We start from the raw sequence: 19724 nt of genomic DNA on the forward strand, positions 1-19724 counted from the left end.
CTATTATGTGGGATACATTTCTCGTGGCATTCTTTCAGCAGGCACAGTGAATCCCGTCCTTCACTGAATTAGGAATCGCTAACACAGATCACAAATAAAGAATCCTGTTTCATACAAGGTGCAATTTTCATGCCACCACTCGTCACATGTGGAACACTGGATCCAATCCTCTACTGGAGGATCGCTGTACTTCTCATTACAACCTGGGTAATTGTACTCTTTCTTCTAGCGTTTTCTGCTTGCTACATCTTCTTCAGCAACGATGTTCCGTTTCTGTTTCCCCTGAACTTTCTTCTTACTCTTCTCAGCCAACGAGGCTTCCAAGTTGACTTTGAATGGAGATCCAGTTAACACCTGAGACTGCCTTCCCTTTCGTAGGTGGTACTGAATATGCTCTGCACGTGGAAGTGGTGAATCTGGTTAACGGAAATGTGCCCGTATGATCCAGTATTGTTAACCCCACTTGTTGAAGGCTGTTGAAATGGAGTTGGAGCTGATACATTTGTCACAGTAGAGGGAAGAAACTCGTCCTCAGTGAAGATGTCTTGATTGAATGGGCATAATCCAATCACTTCAAAGCCCTTCATGGAATTCCCAACTGCCTTCCCATATTCCTTTATAAAAATGGATGCCACTAGGAAAACTGTGATTGGGTGACTTATCACACTCAGATGAATGAAACGACTTCAGTGGACCAAAAAATGATCTAATGGCTGGGCCTTGCAAACCACACGCTTGTGGCGTAAAACTGTGCACTTGCGCAGTCGTGCCCCGTGCTGCATTCCTCAACAAATCACGTGATGCTGCCCAGCCATTGCACAAAGCAATGGAAACTAATACACAGGTGGACTCTGCATTAACACAGCTTCTTCTATCCATGAACATCGTAATATTGTATACATTCACAGTGACGTAGTACTCAAAACACGAAGTACCAAAATAAATAGCAAACACCCTCAAAATCTTTTCACTTACCTCTCTCAGCACAACGAATTTCAAACGTATCTTCACCACTGTCCACAGCTAGCTACCATCTTGGAAGAAGTCACGGTGGCGCAGTGGTGCCAACTGTGTGTGATTTTCACCTCGAAAACCCGGTGCGCAGTCTTACCCCACCTTACTCTACACTACGTCCCAGAGCAACGTAGAGCAACGCCATCATAACGGTAGAGAAGGAAAGAAAGCGAGTGGGTAGAGCGAAGCAGTGCACGCTGTTGCAATCGGCTGATAGGTGCAGACGCGTTTCCTATTACAGTAAAACTTCGTTAATCCGGACCCCGATAAGCCGGACTTTGCTTAATCCGGACAGGCATAAAAAAACAATGCAATGTTTTAAATGTGGCTAGAAGTTAACAATTTAACTTGTTATCATTGTATGTACAGTATTACATTACATTTTACTGTACTATATAGTGTATTTAGGCCTATGCCCTTTAAAGACACCATAATAAACATGTTTTCTTGCTATAAACGGAGTTTTAATGCACTTTCTACTGTTCTTTTAGGTTATTTCAGTTAATCCGGACTTTCGATAAACCGGTCAACTTATCCACCCTTAGTCCGGATTAACGAGATTTACTGTAAATAAGTTATTTTAATAATAATAGAAATAATATAATTAATATATATAAATATATTAATGCTACTGATTATAAGTTATTATTATTATTATTATTATATGTTAGACATTTGAGGGGTTTAGTGAGAGAGGGAGTTATGCCACAAATCTTGAAAATTTTATTTTTTGCCAATTTTAGTCTTCTCCTACCATCTGTCATCTATCATGTGAACTACAACCATGTGGCATAGCTCCCGCTTGTTCTGCAGCAGATTTTCTGAGTTCTTGAATACGTCCTCATCAGCATTTTGAGTGAGAGAAGGAGCTATGCCACTTACTGATGGTGTCTGCAATAGGAGTGGCAGAGGTTGTGTTGCAGTAACCGGCGCAAGATTTAATATCAGCTCTGAAGTTAAAAGATCTCATGGCAATAATGCCTTATATTCCTCCAGTTTTTCATGGTGTTTACACAAAAACTAAAATCCACAGTAACAATGGACAGTGACGATCCTCCAGAAGACATACGAAGTTGTCTTTATGTAGATCATATGTAACCCTGTGAACATGATTTACACTCAGGCAAAAGTATTTAAGCCTTGTTCAAAGTATTTGATGTGCTAGATTGATTTTTCCACATGGGTATACTACAACAATATACCATACATTTTCATAATAAATGGTATACAGGGTGACTGGTAATTAGATGTATTCCCTGAAAGGGGTTAAAGTAGAGACAATTTGCAATAAATTTGACCATATGATACCCCGTCCGAAAATTAGTAGTTTTCGAGATAATCGAGTTTCTATTGTTTTTTTAAAAAATGACAATTTTCCACATAAAAAGATGAATTGAGAAAAAACTGCTCATTGTATGGAACTTATTTCAGCGTTTTCTGATAGCTAACAAATAAGTGGTTCGTTGAAATAAAAGTTTTTTCCCAAATAACAATCACATGTAAGTAACGGGTGGGTCTAAACTTACAAGTGATGATAAAAAAATGCACTCTTAGTTTACTTGGCAACCTATTAATAACAAAAATGGTATGGCATGAAGCGTACAAATTACGTAAATTACTTCCTTGTGGCATCTGCTATCCAACAAGGTACAGATGTTGCTAACATACACATTTGTGTACAAGAAATAATACTTCATTCATCTTCATGTGAATGGAATCAATGAACAATACAATTGAAGAACATTACACGTCTTGCTCAAAGTGGACACCTCCGTTACGAATGCAGGCACGCAGGTTTTTACGGACATTTGGTCTCTTAACTCGTGATGTGATGGTGTCCTTGGTGTGTTGACCAGCTGTTAAGATCCTCTCCCTGAGCTCTTCTTGCGAGTTTACCGGTGTCTTGTCATGTGGCTCCAAATGTAAAAGTCGCAAGGAATCAAATCGGGGGATCGAGCCGGCCAGGGAATCGAGCCGCCTCGGCCAATCCATTTCTTTGGGTAATTTTCATCCAGCCACTGTCGCACGCCCAGGCATAAGTATGGATGGGCGTAATCAACAATCATTTCATCGAGCCATTTTATCTGCCCCAAATCTTAAATGACATCACTCATGAATAATTTTTGAGGAACGGGATGGCAATGTTGTTGGAGGATGTGCCTCTAGCTACAAGACGTGACATGATTTATCAGCATGATGACTGACTAGCTCGATCCCCCGATCGATTTGACGCCTTGAAAATTTTACATTTGGAGGCACATGACAAGACACCTTTAAACTCGCAAGAAGAGCTCAGGGAGAGGATCTTAACAGCTGGTCAACACATCAAGGACACCATCACATCACGAGTTACGAGACCAAATGTCCGTAAAAACCTGCGTGCCTGCATTCGTAACGGAGGTGTCCACTTTGAGCAAGACGTGTAATGTTCTTTAATTGTATTGTTCATTGATTCCATTCACATGAAGATGAATGAAGTATTATTTCTTGTACACAAATGTGTATGTTAGCAACATCTGTACCTTGTTGGATAGCAGATGCCACAAGGAAGTAATTTACGTAATTTGTACGCTTCGTGTCATACCATTTTTGTTATTAATAGGTTGCCAAGCAAACTAAGAGTGCATTTTTTTTATCATCACTTGTAAGTTTAGACCCACCCGTTACTTACATGTGATTGTTATTTGGGAAAAACTTTTATTTCAACAAACCACTTATTTGTTAGCTATCAGAAAACGCTGAAATAAGTTCCATACAATGAGCAGTATTTTCTCAATTCATCTTTTTATGTGGAAAATTGTCATTTTTTTAAAAAAACAATTGAAACTCGATTATCTCGAAAACTACTAATTTTCGGACGGGGTATCATATGGTCAAATTTATTGCAAATTGTCTCTACTTTAACCCCTGTCAGGGAATACATCTAATTACCAGTCACCCTGTATATATTGAAATTCATATCTTTCCATTTGAATAATTTACCTAACAATATGTTCAGAAAAAAAATTACCCTTTGTTATACAAATTATGACTCAACGCAATGCTTTAGAAAACTCAATTTATTTCCATTTCTTGTCAAAGTGGCATAGCTCCCTCTCTCAGTAGACCCCTCATTTAGTTCGGACCCCTCCCGAAATATGGTTCTAGAGACGTGCCTGTTGTAATACCAAGGGCTTTTGCATGTAATTCTCCCTTCCCTGTGCTTTGCACCATGCCTTAAAGATGTATAAGGTTGGGGCTCCACACTTTCTTGATCACGGCCGAAGGTGAGGATGATGTGATCAGCACCACGCTCCTGGCCGCCTTTAACCTCCAAGATTTTCCTCCTGATTCCCACCTTATACGACGTTGGTTGGGCGCCGGAGTAGCTTGAACCGGTGGGAAAAATTCAGGGGATCGAAGCCGGGTCTCTCGCATGGTAGTCATACGCCCAAACGACTGAGCTACCGCGGCTTTTTCATTTGTTATAAAGTTGAATATTAGAGATCTTCAAGCATTTTACCCTTCCTTCTGAGCTAAGAATCTGCTGTCCTGGTGCATAAAATTAAATACATACGGTTGCCTAATATTGACACTTACATTGTGGGGCATAACAAACGCTGCGAAAGTAGTGCCTAGCAATCGACTGAGAAGAACATAGGCAAAATGCTGAAGAAGGCCCTAGAAAGAGTTACAGGCTGCTCCCAAGTGCTGAACGCTCTGCACGCCACTGTCAAACCGAACTATGTGAGAGTAATAAAGGAGTCGCTTGCGTGCGTAACTACGCTTACCTTTTCCCGCAACTTCAATTGTCAACAAGCTGTAATATATTACGTCACAAATTCCATCCTTGTTAACTGTTATTTTCTGATTGGATCCAAGGGAAATTGCAAGGTAACAATTTCCTTCCAAAGTTTCTTTTTCCCATTGTTGTGCCTGTTGAGTACAGATTGCAAGAATAACAATTTTGTGTGCTTTTCCATCTTCCTGGATGAAGTGGGTGGATAAATGAACGCACCGAATATCATCCCCCTTTAGGACCTCGAACCTATTTCGGTGTATGATACATTCCGGCACCTGTTGAGTTACCACAGTTTGCAGATTCGATTGAAACGAACAGAGAAAAATGCACAGTTGTATGCATAAGCATTACCGCGCAAATTGTCCATGACCAAGTTTATTATTCTCTTTGTTTTATCCAACGAGAGCTTCAAGAATTCAAACAAAATGCCAAACAAACTGCTGACAACCTCTGCATCAGCATACGTACAGTCACGGACATTTCTGGGTTGTAATAACTCCATTGACTTACAGTGTGATCATTACAACCCAGAAGTGTCCGTGACTGTACCAATCTATTCCTTAAAAACATGTAGGATGCAAGAGAAAAATTAATGAAAACACGAGCAATACTTGTGCATCTCACTGTACAAGGACCAAGTACGGTGTTGCGACATTAGGGAAAGGCAAAGTGAGCAAAGAATCGCTAGTTCCTGCTCACAATATGACAACGTTCACTGTGCCATGTCACATAGTTACATAGTATATTATGTAGGTTATGTAAGTTAAAATGCTTACAGTATCTGTATATTCTGGGAGAGAAGACGTGATTGCAAAAAGAAAAGAACCTATAGCATATATCTTTTTTCCCACCCTTCACAGCGGGGTATTTCCACAAACCAGCTTCCTATACCTCAGAAGATTTGTCCTGGTACCGCTCCCGCCGCTATGTAGTATATCGTCTGCTGGAAGGAGCGCTTCCATCCGCTAAGAAGAGCTCTGGAGACAGCACGTGCTTTGTTCCCCACCAATCAGAGCACGCCGTTCCCTTTCCTGGGGGGTTCGAGCACTTGGTTACCAGATTAATAGCGAAGGGAGGAGAAGGCAACCGACACACACGGGCGGGTCATTCTGATCGAGAAAGAAAAAGAATCTGTCTTGAAAGGGCTTGAATAGCTCATTGATGTCACGTAGTTGCCCTTTCGAAGGACTCGTGCAGAAATACGGTCTGTCGTCATGTTTACACGAAACATACGTTTGGCAATAACGACGCGCAGGTGGCAGATCATTCCTTTGCGGGACCAGGATAACTTTCTGCTTTATAGTGAAGTCCATGCAATCCATGACGCAGCCGGGGTTTACAAGCTTGCTTGCTTTATCCTCCCGGATTTCCCTTCTCTGTATTATTGTAGTCTTCTTTTTCTTTCATATTAAGTGACCAATGCCTGTCAAGATACCCTTTTTACTGTCGCATTTTGTTCTTTATTCTTATATTACCTCACTTCTCTGCCTCTAGGTCTATCGCGACGACGAGGATGAATGATGATTAAGTGAAACTAATGAAGGGACACTCACAAAGGAACATTCATACTCACGAGATGTGGGTGATTGTACTATGCTAACCTAACCTGACTTAACCTAACCAAACCTTTTTGTTGTAGCATTATGTTAGTACAAAACTTAGGAAAAAGTGTGATAGGAAACTTGAGCATTTATGGAATTTACCAAACCCTTGATTGTTCGCACAGAATGCACCAAACTACCCGACTGTCCCCAAATTTCAATGTCTTTTTGCATTTTATGAGTTGTCCAGCTCCATCACAAAATTTCCTCGCTCAAAGTTAAGGTGATGGAGTGACATTATTTTCCGAACATCTCGAGCTGACTGCACGAGTCTAGTTGGTGAGCCTGCCTACCTTGCTGAGCGTTAGCGAGAGGGTCAGCGATAGGTGCTGCGTTGAGATGACGTCAACGGCTTGCTTCTTAATTGATAGCTTTGGGAGTTATGATTAGCTTCCAAGCTGCCAATGCAAAATAACCAGAAAAGTTAAGGAATAATGTCACTCTAGTTAGCAAGCCTACCAACAGTGTAGAGCGTTAGCAAGATGGTCCGAGATAGGTGCTGGGTTGAGATGACGTCAACGGCTTGCTTTTTGATTGGTGGCTACGAGTTATGACTCGTTTCCAAGCTGCAAATTCAGAACAGCCGATGATGTTACGGAAATAATCCCTCTATAGTGTGATATACGATCGAAACAGGTTGGAGGATGGGGGTTGGTTGATAGGAGTAACGAAAGCACCGCCGTGGGAAGGTTTCATCATGAAATGAATGTTATCGCAGAGCAAACCTTTGGTAGCTAGCGTTATCAAATGAAGCAACAATACTCTGCAATCGCAAGTCTGCCAAGACGACGTCGCGCAAAGTACACCAACGTTGGCGCGTGACAATTTGCTGGAAGCGTCTCTCTCACAGAATGGAGCTGTGGTTAGGACCCTGGCTGCAGAATAGGAATATGTGTTTAGTTCTGTCACCATCCTCGTTCTGTAAGGAGCGTTACACATAGCATCCTGGGTGATTCTGTCGCCTTGTAATCATGAGATCCGAGATTCGATTCCCAGTGAAGGCACAGTATGAAGACTTGGGTCCCATTTGAACCGTCTCAAGTGGCTGAAGGAGATATTAATAATCGTGCCTTTTTTATCAAGAAGGATTACATTTTAATTTATTATTATTTTTTCTCGAAGGGTGAGGAGCTAATAAGGTTAATTTTAAGGTAAATGTGTTATATTTTTCTATTAAAGTTATTATTTGTAATTAAATGTTATTCGCCTTATCTTACAATCTAGTTATTAGAGAACTATATTTAATCTAGCTTTCATTTTCATATTTTTATATTAATTTATATTATAATATTAGTGTATAGTTATAAGTTGTGGGTTGTGCTTCTAGTTAATATATAAATTATAACTTTATAATAAGATATTGTATTTATTGGGAAACAGTTGCAAAGAAAGATTTATGCCTTGCCTGGGATCGAACAAGGGGACTTGTTGGCTTCATACACCGAGTGTACTCTTTTCAAATTTTTATGAAAGGGTCGGTAGCATGGCCATATATGAGGAGAGTTTAACGAATTCAAACCTCCTCTCATTGGTTTAGTAAACATTGTGCACTATTTGTGTAATAAAATAATAAATCTCAAAATCGGTCAAAACACTACATTAGGCGAAAAGCTTTTGAAAGTTCTCTAAATATCAAACACACACACAAAACACAAATAGATTTTTTTAAGAAATAAATGCTTTAATTTAACAAAGTTTAATGGGAAATCAATATTCTTATGATCAATGTAATTAATGTACGACAATTTATATACTCTCTCTGGATATTCTATATCTGGATAAGCAGCTCAGAGGATCATCCAGCCCCTCATCCTGGGAGCGAGGAAGTAAAGCCGACCGGAGCGTGATTCTGACTAGATCGCTTCCACTTTGGCCTAAGTCGAAGAATGTATGGAGCTCCAACTCCACACTTCCCTTGCTCCTTTGTTCTTTTCGGAAGAAACTAAAACAATTGCCTCCCCTTCACCACGGAGACTGCACTATTTCAGGCAAACGAGGCTGTGGAGCCTGGACTTCATCATCTGACCTGTGCACGTACATTATGTGATAATTCTCTCATTCATTTCATCTCATTATCATTCACGCTTGTAAAACATTCATCTATTCATTAAGGAGTATAATAAAATTGCTAAGTAAAAATATTTAGGGGGTGCCCACTGCCCCATTACGCCCGTGCTCACGCCTATGTTCTCACTCTCGTTACTCTTCTACTATTGCTTTGAAGTTTTTACTAGTCGACTTTTGCTTTGAGGTTATTAGTCGTCGACTATTGCTCTGAAGTCATTACTCGTCGACTATTGCTTTCAAGTTATTGCTCTTCTACTATTGCTTGAAGTTATTACTCGTCGACTATTGCTTTGAAGTTATTATTACTCGTCGACTATTGCTTTGAAGTTATTACTCGTCGACTATTGCTTTGAAATTATTAGTCGTCGACTGTTGCTTTGAAGTTATTACTCGTCGACTATTGCTCTGAAGTTATTACTCGTCGACTATTGCTTTGAAGTTATTACTAGTTGGCTTTTGCTTTGAAGTTATTACTCGTTGACTTTAGTACAGGAGCTGAACTTCGTCCTTGACGGCAAAGGCAAACATGCTCCCTCCCAGGCGGGCGGATAATGGAGAAAGCAAACAAAACTCTCTCCTTCAACTTCTTTCGCCTCGGCCAACTCGCCGGAGGGCTGTGTATGATTGGGGCTGTTCGAAATCGCATGGCGGAAATGTCTTTGAGTGCGTAATTTTGCGAAAAGGAAGCCGAAATTGCAAGCGACGCACGCATGCTTGAGCAGGCAGGAAATGTCCATGAAGAACGAAGACTGTTGTCACAATTCACTTGTCCAAATGGAAACTTTCCGACCTCCGTGGCCCAGTGGTTACCACAGTGCGCTACGACTCTAGGTTCCCGCATTCGAGTCCCGTTCTTTATGAGTGTATCTTCATCAACGTCATCATATCATTCTCGTCGTCACGATTAGTCACTAAGTGACAGGAAAGCAAGTCTCAAGCATCTCTGATTTATTTCGTCGAGCTTACACTAAGGCTAAAATTAGGGCTTTAAATTGACAGTATCTAAGATGATATTTGCACATCTCATAATAATAGTAGGCATAAATTATTAATCAGGAACTTTACTTTTCTTCAACTTGACCCAACATTCTTTTCTGTTATTCCTATAAATATTCAGTGTTTTATTTTTTTTTACATTAATTTCTCGCTGCCTAATCAAGTGGCTTTTGATTCAATACCTGGTGGACGGACGCACGTGATTCGGTTGAAGGATTGATTTGCTCTATTTACTTAGCTCTTGTACATAGTGGTTCGGTTAGCACTTTAAACTGTAGGTCTAGTCCCGATTAGCCTTCCTGTGCATTAAGGGAACGTAAAACAACAATTCATTCTATCAATAAATCAATCTATTTAGTTCTTGTGCCACTTTTGACTAATCGTCAAGATGAGGATGAGTGATGATATGATGAAATTGATGAAGGAAAATTCACTAAGAACACCCATGACTAGGCCGGGATTCAAACCTGTGGTGTCGAACTTCCTGTGATAACCACTCCGCCACCCAGATCAGTACACGCAGTTGTTCAGAACCCACTTTAAACTGTAGTTCCAGTCCCGATTAGCCTATCTGTGTATAAAGTGGACTTAAAAGAAAAATTCAAATTGACATTAATTTCCTTGCCAGAACAGTTCTACGGTGTTCGAGAAAGGGCACATTAGTCACAAGCTGCGATATTCTGTTACTTTCATCTGAGTAAAACTGAATCAATTAAAGAAAAAATTATTTATAGGTGGAAGGATCAGAAAAGAAAATGTTACAACAACAAATGAAATAAACACAGTATAACCTGGTATGAATTGATGACGTATTCTAAGAAGGCTATTCACACATATCGCTTATCCACGTAATCGCCAAGGTGATTGAGACATATATCAGACCGCTGGATCAACTTGTTGATGCCGTCTTGGTAGAAATCATGTCCCTGCTCATTGAACCACTTCGTGGCAGTTGCCTGAACGTCATCGTCGGACGAGGACCGTGTTCCAGGCAAGTGTGCTTTCAGCTGGGAAGCAGGAAAAAGTCACTGGGGGCCAAGTCCGGGATGTATGGGGGATGGTTCCACACTTCCCATCTGACACGTTGCAGTAGCTGTCTAGTCTGGCGGGCCGTACGTATCCACGAGTTGACGATGCTGCCGGAACATTCCTCGCCCACAAAAATCGTGTGACACTTCGTACTTCCACGGCAGACCATTTCTGTAAGCGCATCGCCTTTGCATCGACTACTACGCCACTGACGGTAAACGTAAAGTTGTCGAAACTCGCTACGCGAATATGGCGCCATCTGTTGCACCTCCGGGTAAACCAATTACTTACCTCCTATTGTGCATTCACACAATGCTTGTCGTAACCTTTTCTTCTGATCCATCCACGTAAGTATAATCTTGTATTGGGTATGCGTAATGTTCCTAAACAGTGATAATCCAACATATTTATAGCATATCTGTAATGTCTGCTATAAAAGGAATAAATAAATAAATAAATAAACTGTGTGCTGTAAAATTGCTTTCTTAGACTTAAGTGTTTCCAAAACGTGTAGTTGTTATACAAATCATGGCGATCTTAACCACACGTAATAATGAATGCGTTCTGTTATGTCTCTGTTCTTATACTATCTTTTCATGTCTTAATAACAGTATAGCGGCGATTGGGTGCCAAAATTTACGTGAGGGAGAGGGGGACAAGGACAGTTTATTTTTTTCTAGTGCGGGGGCAAAAAATGAGAGGAACTGCCCCTACGCCCCCTATCGCCGCCACTGCTTAATAATAATAATATTAATTTACACGCTTTCGTAATTATTATGAACAGATCTATAAATTATATTAACATTAATTTAGTCATGAGACACTTGCTTCGAAACCCTTCAGAAACATATTTCCAGAGTAAGCAGTAGCGGCGATTAGGGGGGCGAGGGGGTCAGTTGTCCCCGTACTTTTCGTTACTTTTGCCCTCTCACTATGCTAAACCTTATCTACAAAGGGAAATAAATATACTGTCTTTGCCCCCCCCCCCGGTTTTTGAACCCAACCGCCGCCACTGACAGTAAGAGTTTGTCCGGTATTCACTTCCTGAGCTTCAGGAAGGTGTGGACGTCTTTAGAGGGATGTTCGTACACTTTATTTCACCCAATAAGAGCTTCAAGAATTAAAAGCAAACTCAAAACAAGCTGGTGACAACTTCTGCACAAGCATACATAAAAATCCATCGCTTAGAAACACATTGGATGTAGGAGAAAGTAATAATGAAAATAGTCATGAACAATCTGCACGGTAATACTCATGGATCCCACTGTACGAGTGACGGTAAATTTAATGCCAAAATTATAGTGAGTTGAAAGTTACGGCTTCGATTCGCTGGCTGGTTGTGTGTTCCGTATCCTGATTCACCCGATTATTTGTCCCAATCGTCGCTCTTAGCCAAAAGTGCAAGAAAACAAGAACAACAACAAAAAATAGCTTTATGAAAAAGAATAAGTATTTGCGACACTTCTCTATGAAGCCGTGAAAGTAAAAGTTGAAAAACAGATGGCAGTAGCATATATATAACACCATATTACTAAATCATAAGAGAAAAAGATCGACGAAAAGAATTTAGTGTAATAAAATAAGTTGAGCTTTACGTTTAGCATTTTAACGAAAGAAAATTTAGAGACTAATAATCATGAATAGAATTTAAAGCGATGTCATGTGCATTATTACTGTATAAATATGTAGTAGCTTACGTTATAATAGGTGATAACCGACTTCCATCGAATAGTTCAGTACGTTTCTCATGGGTTAAAGGAACAAGGTTAAAGTCCTTGTACGGGGTCAAAGAACTTAGTAATAAGTTGCGTTTTAGCCTATACAGCATATATTGATACACGTGTAGATTGAATTGTATCTTGTGCAAATATGCTGTATACAGAAACAAACTGCCGCAGTACTTGTTGAGGTCAGTGTACAAAAAATGAAATAGTCATTTATATAATACCTGTGGATTCTTACTTTCTGATGGCGTGTACTTGCATTTGTGATCCGCTGTGAAATCATAAATGTGTCACACTAGTTAGACTGACTACTTAAATACTTTATTGACTTCCAATACAGATTCGCACATGCCATCATGCCAAACAAACAAACAAAAATGTAGTAACTGAAGTTAATCATGTGTTATTTTTTAGTCTTCCTTAAGTTGGGGGAGCCAGGCGCCCCCTGGCCCCTCCAGAACTCCGCCTATGATTCCATTAAGTAACCTATGTTAGAAAGTGAAGTTAGATATTTTGTAGCTGTGTAATTTTGTTTAGAAATGTATATGGGTATTAAAGTTTATTTCCCATACATTATATGCTGACCAAGGCAGATTTTTTTTTTAAAAAAAACACACACTATACACTTGACGTTTCAACCTTACAGCAAGGTCTTCTTCAGACTCAGAACAAACTTTGAATCTTCAAATCTTAAGCATGGAAACAAGGCTTAACAGTGTTATTATATTGTAGTTGAATCTAAATATATCCAGATTTAGGAGAGCACTTGAATTCTCTGCTCTTCTTAATCTTTTTACACTGAAAATGTTATCTCGTTAATGCACATAACTTTGAATGGTGTTCTTTCAACTTTCAAATATACGAACATTTTCATTTTAATGCTTCTGACTTTTTGAAAACGTTTAACACAGACTGTCTGCCCTTGCACAATATTGAACGTTCATTTCGTCATTCTTGTGTTGTGTTAAGTTGCATCAGATATATACCTTTGGCTGCTGGGTGAACGTGCGCAGTTAGCGACCAACTAGCGGCCAGTCGGTGTCGTTTCCCGGTTGTGACCTGGCATCACTTACGCTTCCTGCCTACCTGATAATCAGGTATGTATGAACAGGGATCCTCCTAGGCCTTGCATTTATTTGAATACAGTCGATGTCCTGTTGGTGCCATGAATAGAACTGAAAAGAACTATTATGTCCAGCTGTTCAAGTCCGAGAAGTAAATAGGTAGTTCTATATTATTTGAGCGTCAGATAGTGATTGTATTTATTTTTGTATGATTGTATACACACCACATTTCACCTTTCTAGCTCTCACACTTCGCCAGTTACAGAACATGATAACTATTTGTATCTTTTCATCATGATAATAAGACTAAATGATAGTCCTACACATAAGGTTCCACGTTGATATTGTTGTTGATTACACTAATACTTTTCATACCCTACATAACAATTTCTGCCATCACACAATAATACAACATGCAGCCCCAGAGGTCAAACGAGAGTGCTCGATTAGGGAACGTTGAGACTGAAGCGACTCGAGACGCTGGGAAACTGATCTTCAGAAATAAGAGCAACCTTTCGTACCAAAGTAACACTTCGGTGTGAAACCACCATGTCGCTTCTGACTGATAACTACCTCACGACGTCGCCCTCAAAGGTTCTTGTCTCTCTGCAGCATCTATATACAGAGTGTCCATATAACAGATTCGCCCACTTTCATTTTCACATCTCTGAAATCAAGGTTTTGTAACATAGTATATTTTGGTCACTGCAACATGAAACACCCTGTATTTTTGCCTCTCAAACGAACTACATTTTGGCTTACCAAGGACGTCGGCTTGCAGTGTTGAACTCGGGGAGATTGTTTGGGTCATAATATATTTATTTCTTAATCAAGGGCAGTGTGCGAATTAACGGAGGGAGGGGAGGATTTGCCCCCTCAAAAAGTTTATCCCCGCCCAAAGAAAATTATGTTTATCGTTGCTAGGGATGTTTTTATCCCCTTCAAAGAAAATGGAATTGAATATATATAGAATACCATTTTTTAAGTATGTGACAAATACAATTGAAAAATCGCCGGACCCTGTGGCTGAGTGGTTAGCACATCGCGCTGCGACGCCAAGTGTCCCGGGTTCGAATCCCGCTCGGGCATGGTTGTTTGTGAATGTCCATTCATCAATTTCATCACTCATCCCCATCTTCGCAAATTAGCCAAGAGGCACAAAACGCGAAGTAAAATAAATCAAATGAAAATAAACAAAAAAAAAAAAAACAATTAAAAAATCATTCGTGCCCATTGATGGTTCAGTCATCAAATATTTCCCTGCCGAAAAGTGTGCAGCCTTGTGGAGCCGAAACAACAACAGGCTGTTTTCCACTTAAGTTTTCACGGCATAGTGGTGATATTTTACACGTACTAAAGTGTTCATAAGAAACTTGTATGTAGGTTAGATGGACGTTAGGTTTGAACTGTTTTCGGTGTTACTAGTTCGATAGCTCTTTTGGAGTACGGGTTTGGGTGTTCTTAGAAAGCATATACAGTAAAACCTCGTTAATCCGGACTAATGGGGGGATAAGTTGACCGGTTTAACGAAAGTCCGGATTAACTGAAATAACCTAAAAGAACAGTTGAAAGTGCATTAAAACTCCGTTCATAGCAACAAAACACGTTTATTATGGTGTATTTAAAGGGCAAAGGCCTAAATACACTATACAGTACAGTACAGTCTGCGGGAAACCGAATTTCATCAGTGGTTGACTGCGTTTTCTTTGAGAAGTTCTCTTGTTGACTTCTAGCCACATTTAAAACCTTGCATTCTGCTTTTTTTCTCCCCTTTTGCCTGTCCGGATTAAGCGAAGTCCGGCTTAACGGGGTCCGGATTAACGTGGTTTTACTGTATACTGTTTCTAATTTACGTGTAAATGTTATAATATTTAATGACCTAGATTAGAGCCAGTGTCCTAAGGTACTTGCAACGGCAAGGTAAGAGTTTGGTTTACTTATTGGTGTGTGTATATATAAATTTGCATACCCCCAAGAAGCCTTCATTTTAAAACGAAATCCCCAACACATCACTGAGTGGACACCCCCCCCCCCCCAGAACAAAATGTTTTATTCGCACAGTGATCAACTGATCTTGGTTTCCATACCAGGTGGAGGCACAATTTGACAATGTACACTCACCGGCACTAAAGATGAGAAACCTGGATCCTGAAGTACTCCTGCAAGGCATTATGTGTGCTGTGTAATTCTACGGGGATGTGTGGAATTTAATAGCAAATTTTCAATGCTACAACCGCCGTAGATTTAGGCAACACACTTAACGCGTTGCTGGGAAGCGATTATTTCAGATCTAGGTGTCCCATGTTTATTGCTGTTGACTGTACAGTGGTTCTTTACAGTGTAGGTCCAGTCCCGATTAGCCTGTATGTGCATAAAGTGGACTTAAAAACAATAGTTCCAACTCAAGGACGTATTTAGGGGGGTCCAGAGGGTCCGGACTCCCCCCCCCCCCGAAAGACGTATCAAGTACTAAAATTAAATAATGAAAAATATATTCGTTTACCCTTTGTTGTACAATTTTCTCTGAACTTATTGGAAGACAAGGATTATATTGGGATCATACGGATTTAAAGGACACGAAGGTCGTATTTAGGGGTCCGGACCCTCTCCCCCCACCCGAAAGACTTACTAAGAAAGAAAATTAAATGAAAATATACTCGTTTAGCATTTGTTGTATAATAATTAATTCCTCTGAACTTATTGGAAGACAAGGATTATATTGGGATCATATTTATATGTTAATTATAATAGTGGGTTAAGAAAATTATTTATTGGATTTTTATTTTTATGGTTAATAAATAGAATCTATCGGCTTTGAAGGACACGAAGGACGTATTTAGGGGAGGACCGGACCCTCCGAAAGACTTACGAAGTACTAAAATAAAGTAATCAAAATATTTGCATTTGTTGCATAATCGATGGTTGTTAATTAATTTAGGCAAGGATTATATTGGGATCATACGGCTTTGAATGACATTACAAAGAAGATTTATGTACACTACTACTCAATATGCATAAAATATTAATCAGAAACTTACTTTCCTCCAAACACATGTAACATCATTTTTTTTATTCGATAAATATTCAATTATTCATCTATTTGACATTAATTTCATTGACAGGGCACTTGTTTTATGTAAGTTATTCCGATCATAACTACAGGTAAGCTACGTAATGAATATGCTCTATTCTTATACAGTCTTTTTACCTATTCCTGTAATAATAATATAATATTAATTTATGTATTGTAATTAGTATCAATTTGATTTAATATAATTATTTTAATTCAAACATTATTATTATTATTATTCCTGAGACACTTGATTCGGACCCTCCGAAACATATTTCTAGATACATGCGTGTTCCAACTATTTTTTTTCATTTTTAAAAAAAAGACGTTTGCTGTGAATATGAAGCTTGATAAAATATATCACTACCTGGCTTAGAAGAAAGGTCATAAGGATCCTTACGAAATTTCTAAGCACGCCACTGGCTATTGGGCATGGCATGGCTAGCGTGTGATGAGGTAAAGGTTCCAGCGAACTGGTATCATGACAGATAATCCCCCCACGTTGCGTTGATGATAGCAGTGTTTCAATCTATTGCATTGTTAACGCACACAGATTCTTCCCTCGGCACAAGATGTAATAATAACCTGTTTTCTCTCGCAGACCGTGACGTCAACGTGGGCTCGTCCAATGAGCGCGGAGTGACGTCAGAGCAGCGTGGATCTCGATGAGGAGGCAGCAGTCACATGTCGCGAGCCGTGTGAGCTGTCGGTGCTCCGGATGGGAAAGAAGGGACGACGCAAGACTCGTTGGAGGAGACTCTCCATTGGTGAGTACCGGTTTCGTTTCCTCCTAACCCCTCTGTGTATTGTTGCGGGGTTTATAGTGTATTGACCCGACAGGAGAGAACATCATTATTCTTGAATGGTCCTCGTATATTAATCGATTAATCGAAACGTTTGCGACCACGCGGTCGATCAACTCCATTAAGGTTTTTCTTCGGTCTCTCCAGGCGAGTGATGATAGGAAAAGCTTCGTAAAGTTTGTTTTGAACCCACCTTGTGCTCAGATTAGCCAATCCAGACTATTCTTGTGGTTTAAAGTGTAATCGAAGCAGCGACCGCTAGCGAAGCCCGGGAAGACCACGCAACCAGAACGCGGGTGAAAGCATGCTTTTATGGGGTTTGTGAAGGAAATTTAGTGCCAGAAACACCATAAATAGGTATTTGTAGTAAATTTAATGGGGTGAGACATGTGGATAAAATAATTGCTGTCACGCAAGAACGTATTTGAAAAGGCCCAAGGAGTCTTGCTCCCCCCTCCTCTTGAAAAAGTTTCCACTTTAAACTGTAGGTCCAGCCCCAATTAGCCTGCGAAGTGAGAAGTGAGAATTCGGGGGGTGGGGGTGGTATCCCCCCCAGCTAGATAAGAAATCTCAAACCATTCCCCAGCTGTTTCACTGCCGCCATGTTAAACCATAGATCATCCCGCAGGCTCGACCAAACATCCCTCCAGCTAACATTTTTCACTTCAGGCTCTGATGTGAGAAAATTAACATGTGAGAACACCTCCGAAATATATTTCTAGATACATGCCTGCTGTCAGGGTTAAAATAATGGCACGAATAAGTCAAAACACTGACAGTAAGCCTGTGTGGTGTAACGGCTAGAGAAACGCTCCGGGTTTCAATCCCGGGTTGTTTTCTCCTGTCCTGTGATTCTTCTGTGGTTAAATGCCAACGTTGCAATATGTCAAGATATTTTAGCTTAACCAAGGAGGGATAATGGGCTGCCTATTCCTAAATTATCTCAGATAACATATTGATAAGAACTTTGGTTAGCCGAAAAAGCCTTTAAAAAAATAGGGGTCAATATCCCTACTCTTTATTTAGAAAGTCTTAGGAGAGTGGTTAGCATAGGTTTCTACGAAGCCAGGCATACTAGGTTCCAATCCTGGTTAAAGCATATGCTCGTTCCTTTATGTATTTAAACAAATTGCTTTTATCCTCATCGTTACGTTACGATGCAGAGATAGATTAAGCAAAACATCTGCTTGCAATCCTCGGTAATGGAGCGTAGGGCATTTGGACAGATATAAGGAGATACTAACCGCCAGAAATTTGCAAGGAGCGACTGTGAGACTTTTCTTAAGTTCGAAGCAGTGGCGGCGATTGGATTCCAAAAGGGGGGGGGGCAAAAGTAACAAAAAAGTGATCCCCCCTTAATCCCCACCACTGGTTCGAAGGCATCTGCCTGAAAGGACTCGACTCATTGATTCATTGAATTGTTATTTCAAGTCTCGGCCGTGATCAAGAAAGTGTGGGGCCCTAACTCCACACCCCTTATACGCCTTCATGGCATGGTGCAAAGCACAGGGGAGCAGTTACCCCACTTTATACACAGAAAGAGTAATCGGGACTGCACCTACAGTTTAAAGTGAGATCCGAACCACGGTGCCACGTGCTTGTACCGGCTATCTTACCCGGTACCCCTTGATTGCAAGGCGACGACGTTACCACTACGCCATCGGGGAGCCCCACCCCCCGGCTCTTTGAAAATCCTACGAGGTCAAACGGGAGTTTTCACAGTGGGTGACACGTGCGTCGTAAACGTGGGGACAAGGTAGATCCATACCTCCCCAATAATCCGGTAACTGTTATTAGTAAGGCATATGTATATGTAAGATATTAATGTCCCTAACGTTGGATAGTGAACGGTACGTGACACCAATATGGAGTATTTCATTTGCTTCTGCGTGTTTTACAATAGAGATTCATAGAGAATTTGTATTTTGGGGAGGAGGTGTAAATGTAAATTTAGCCCCAGAATGATCTTAAATGGAGCATTTGTGGAAAATTTTAGAGGTGTCATGAAATTTTGGGGTTAGAGCGTGGATAAATCACTGAGTAGAGGGGTCCAGACCCCAGCAATCAAGGGACCCCAGGTTCGATACCCAGTGCAGGAACATAGTGGCTCGGAACCCACTTTAAACTGTAGGTCCAGTTCCATTCAGCATTTCTGTGCATAAAGTGGACTTAAAACTTACAAGCATAAAAATATAACAGCATTTACTCATTATCTATATCTTATGTCTAGGGACGGAAGTTGATGACCTCCTAAAAAATGGAAAAAAGGGGGTGTGGGAGTAACGACCCATACTTTCTAGATCCGGTCGTGAGTGGGGGTGATGTGATCAGCATCACGCCCCTGACCGCCTTAACCCCCCCCCCCCCAGGATTTCCCCCAGGTATACCCATGTTATTCGACGCTGGGTGGGCGCCGGGGCCGCTTCCAACGTTAGAAAAGTTCCCGGATTTGAACCGGCCGGGGATCGAACCCGGGACCTTTAGCATGAAAGAAGGGATAAGATATGACGAAACAATACACCGAATATAACGAAAAATGACGAGAAAATGCCGAAAATCGGGGAAAATGACCTAA

General features: G+C 40.5%; 1 protein-coding gene across 1 annotated transcript in view; it reads left to right on the forward strand.

The window, feature by feature from the left end:
- LOC145996608 (uncharacterized) overlaps window positions 1-19724 on the forward strand; it is a 336214-nt gene that overhangs the window by 148693 nt on the left and 167797 nt on the right. Inside the window, exon 2 of the mRNA XM_083133185.1 lies at window positions 16948-17113. Within this exon, the coding sequence (XP_082989311.1) occupies window positions 17065-17113 (49 nt within the window). The 5' untranslated portion in view covers window positions 16948-17064. The remainder of the gene's footprint in view (window positions 1-16947; window positions 17114-19724) is intronic.

This window comes from Lepisma saccharinum, chromosome 12 (genome assembly GCF_977018435.1).
Source record: "Lepisma saccharinum chromosome 12, izLepSacc3.1, whole genome shotgun sequence".
Classification (NCBI taxonomy): domain Eukaryota; kingdom Metazoa; phylum Arthropoda; class Insecta; order Zygentoma; family Lepismatidae; genus Lepisma; species Lepisma saccharinum.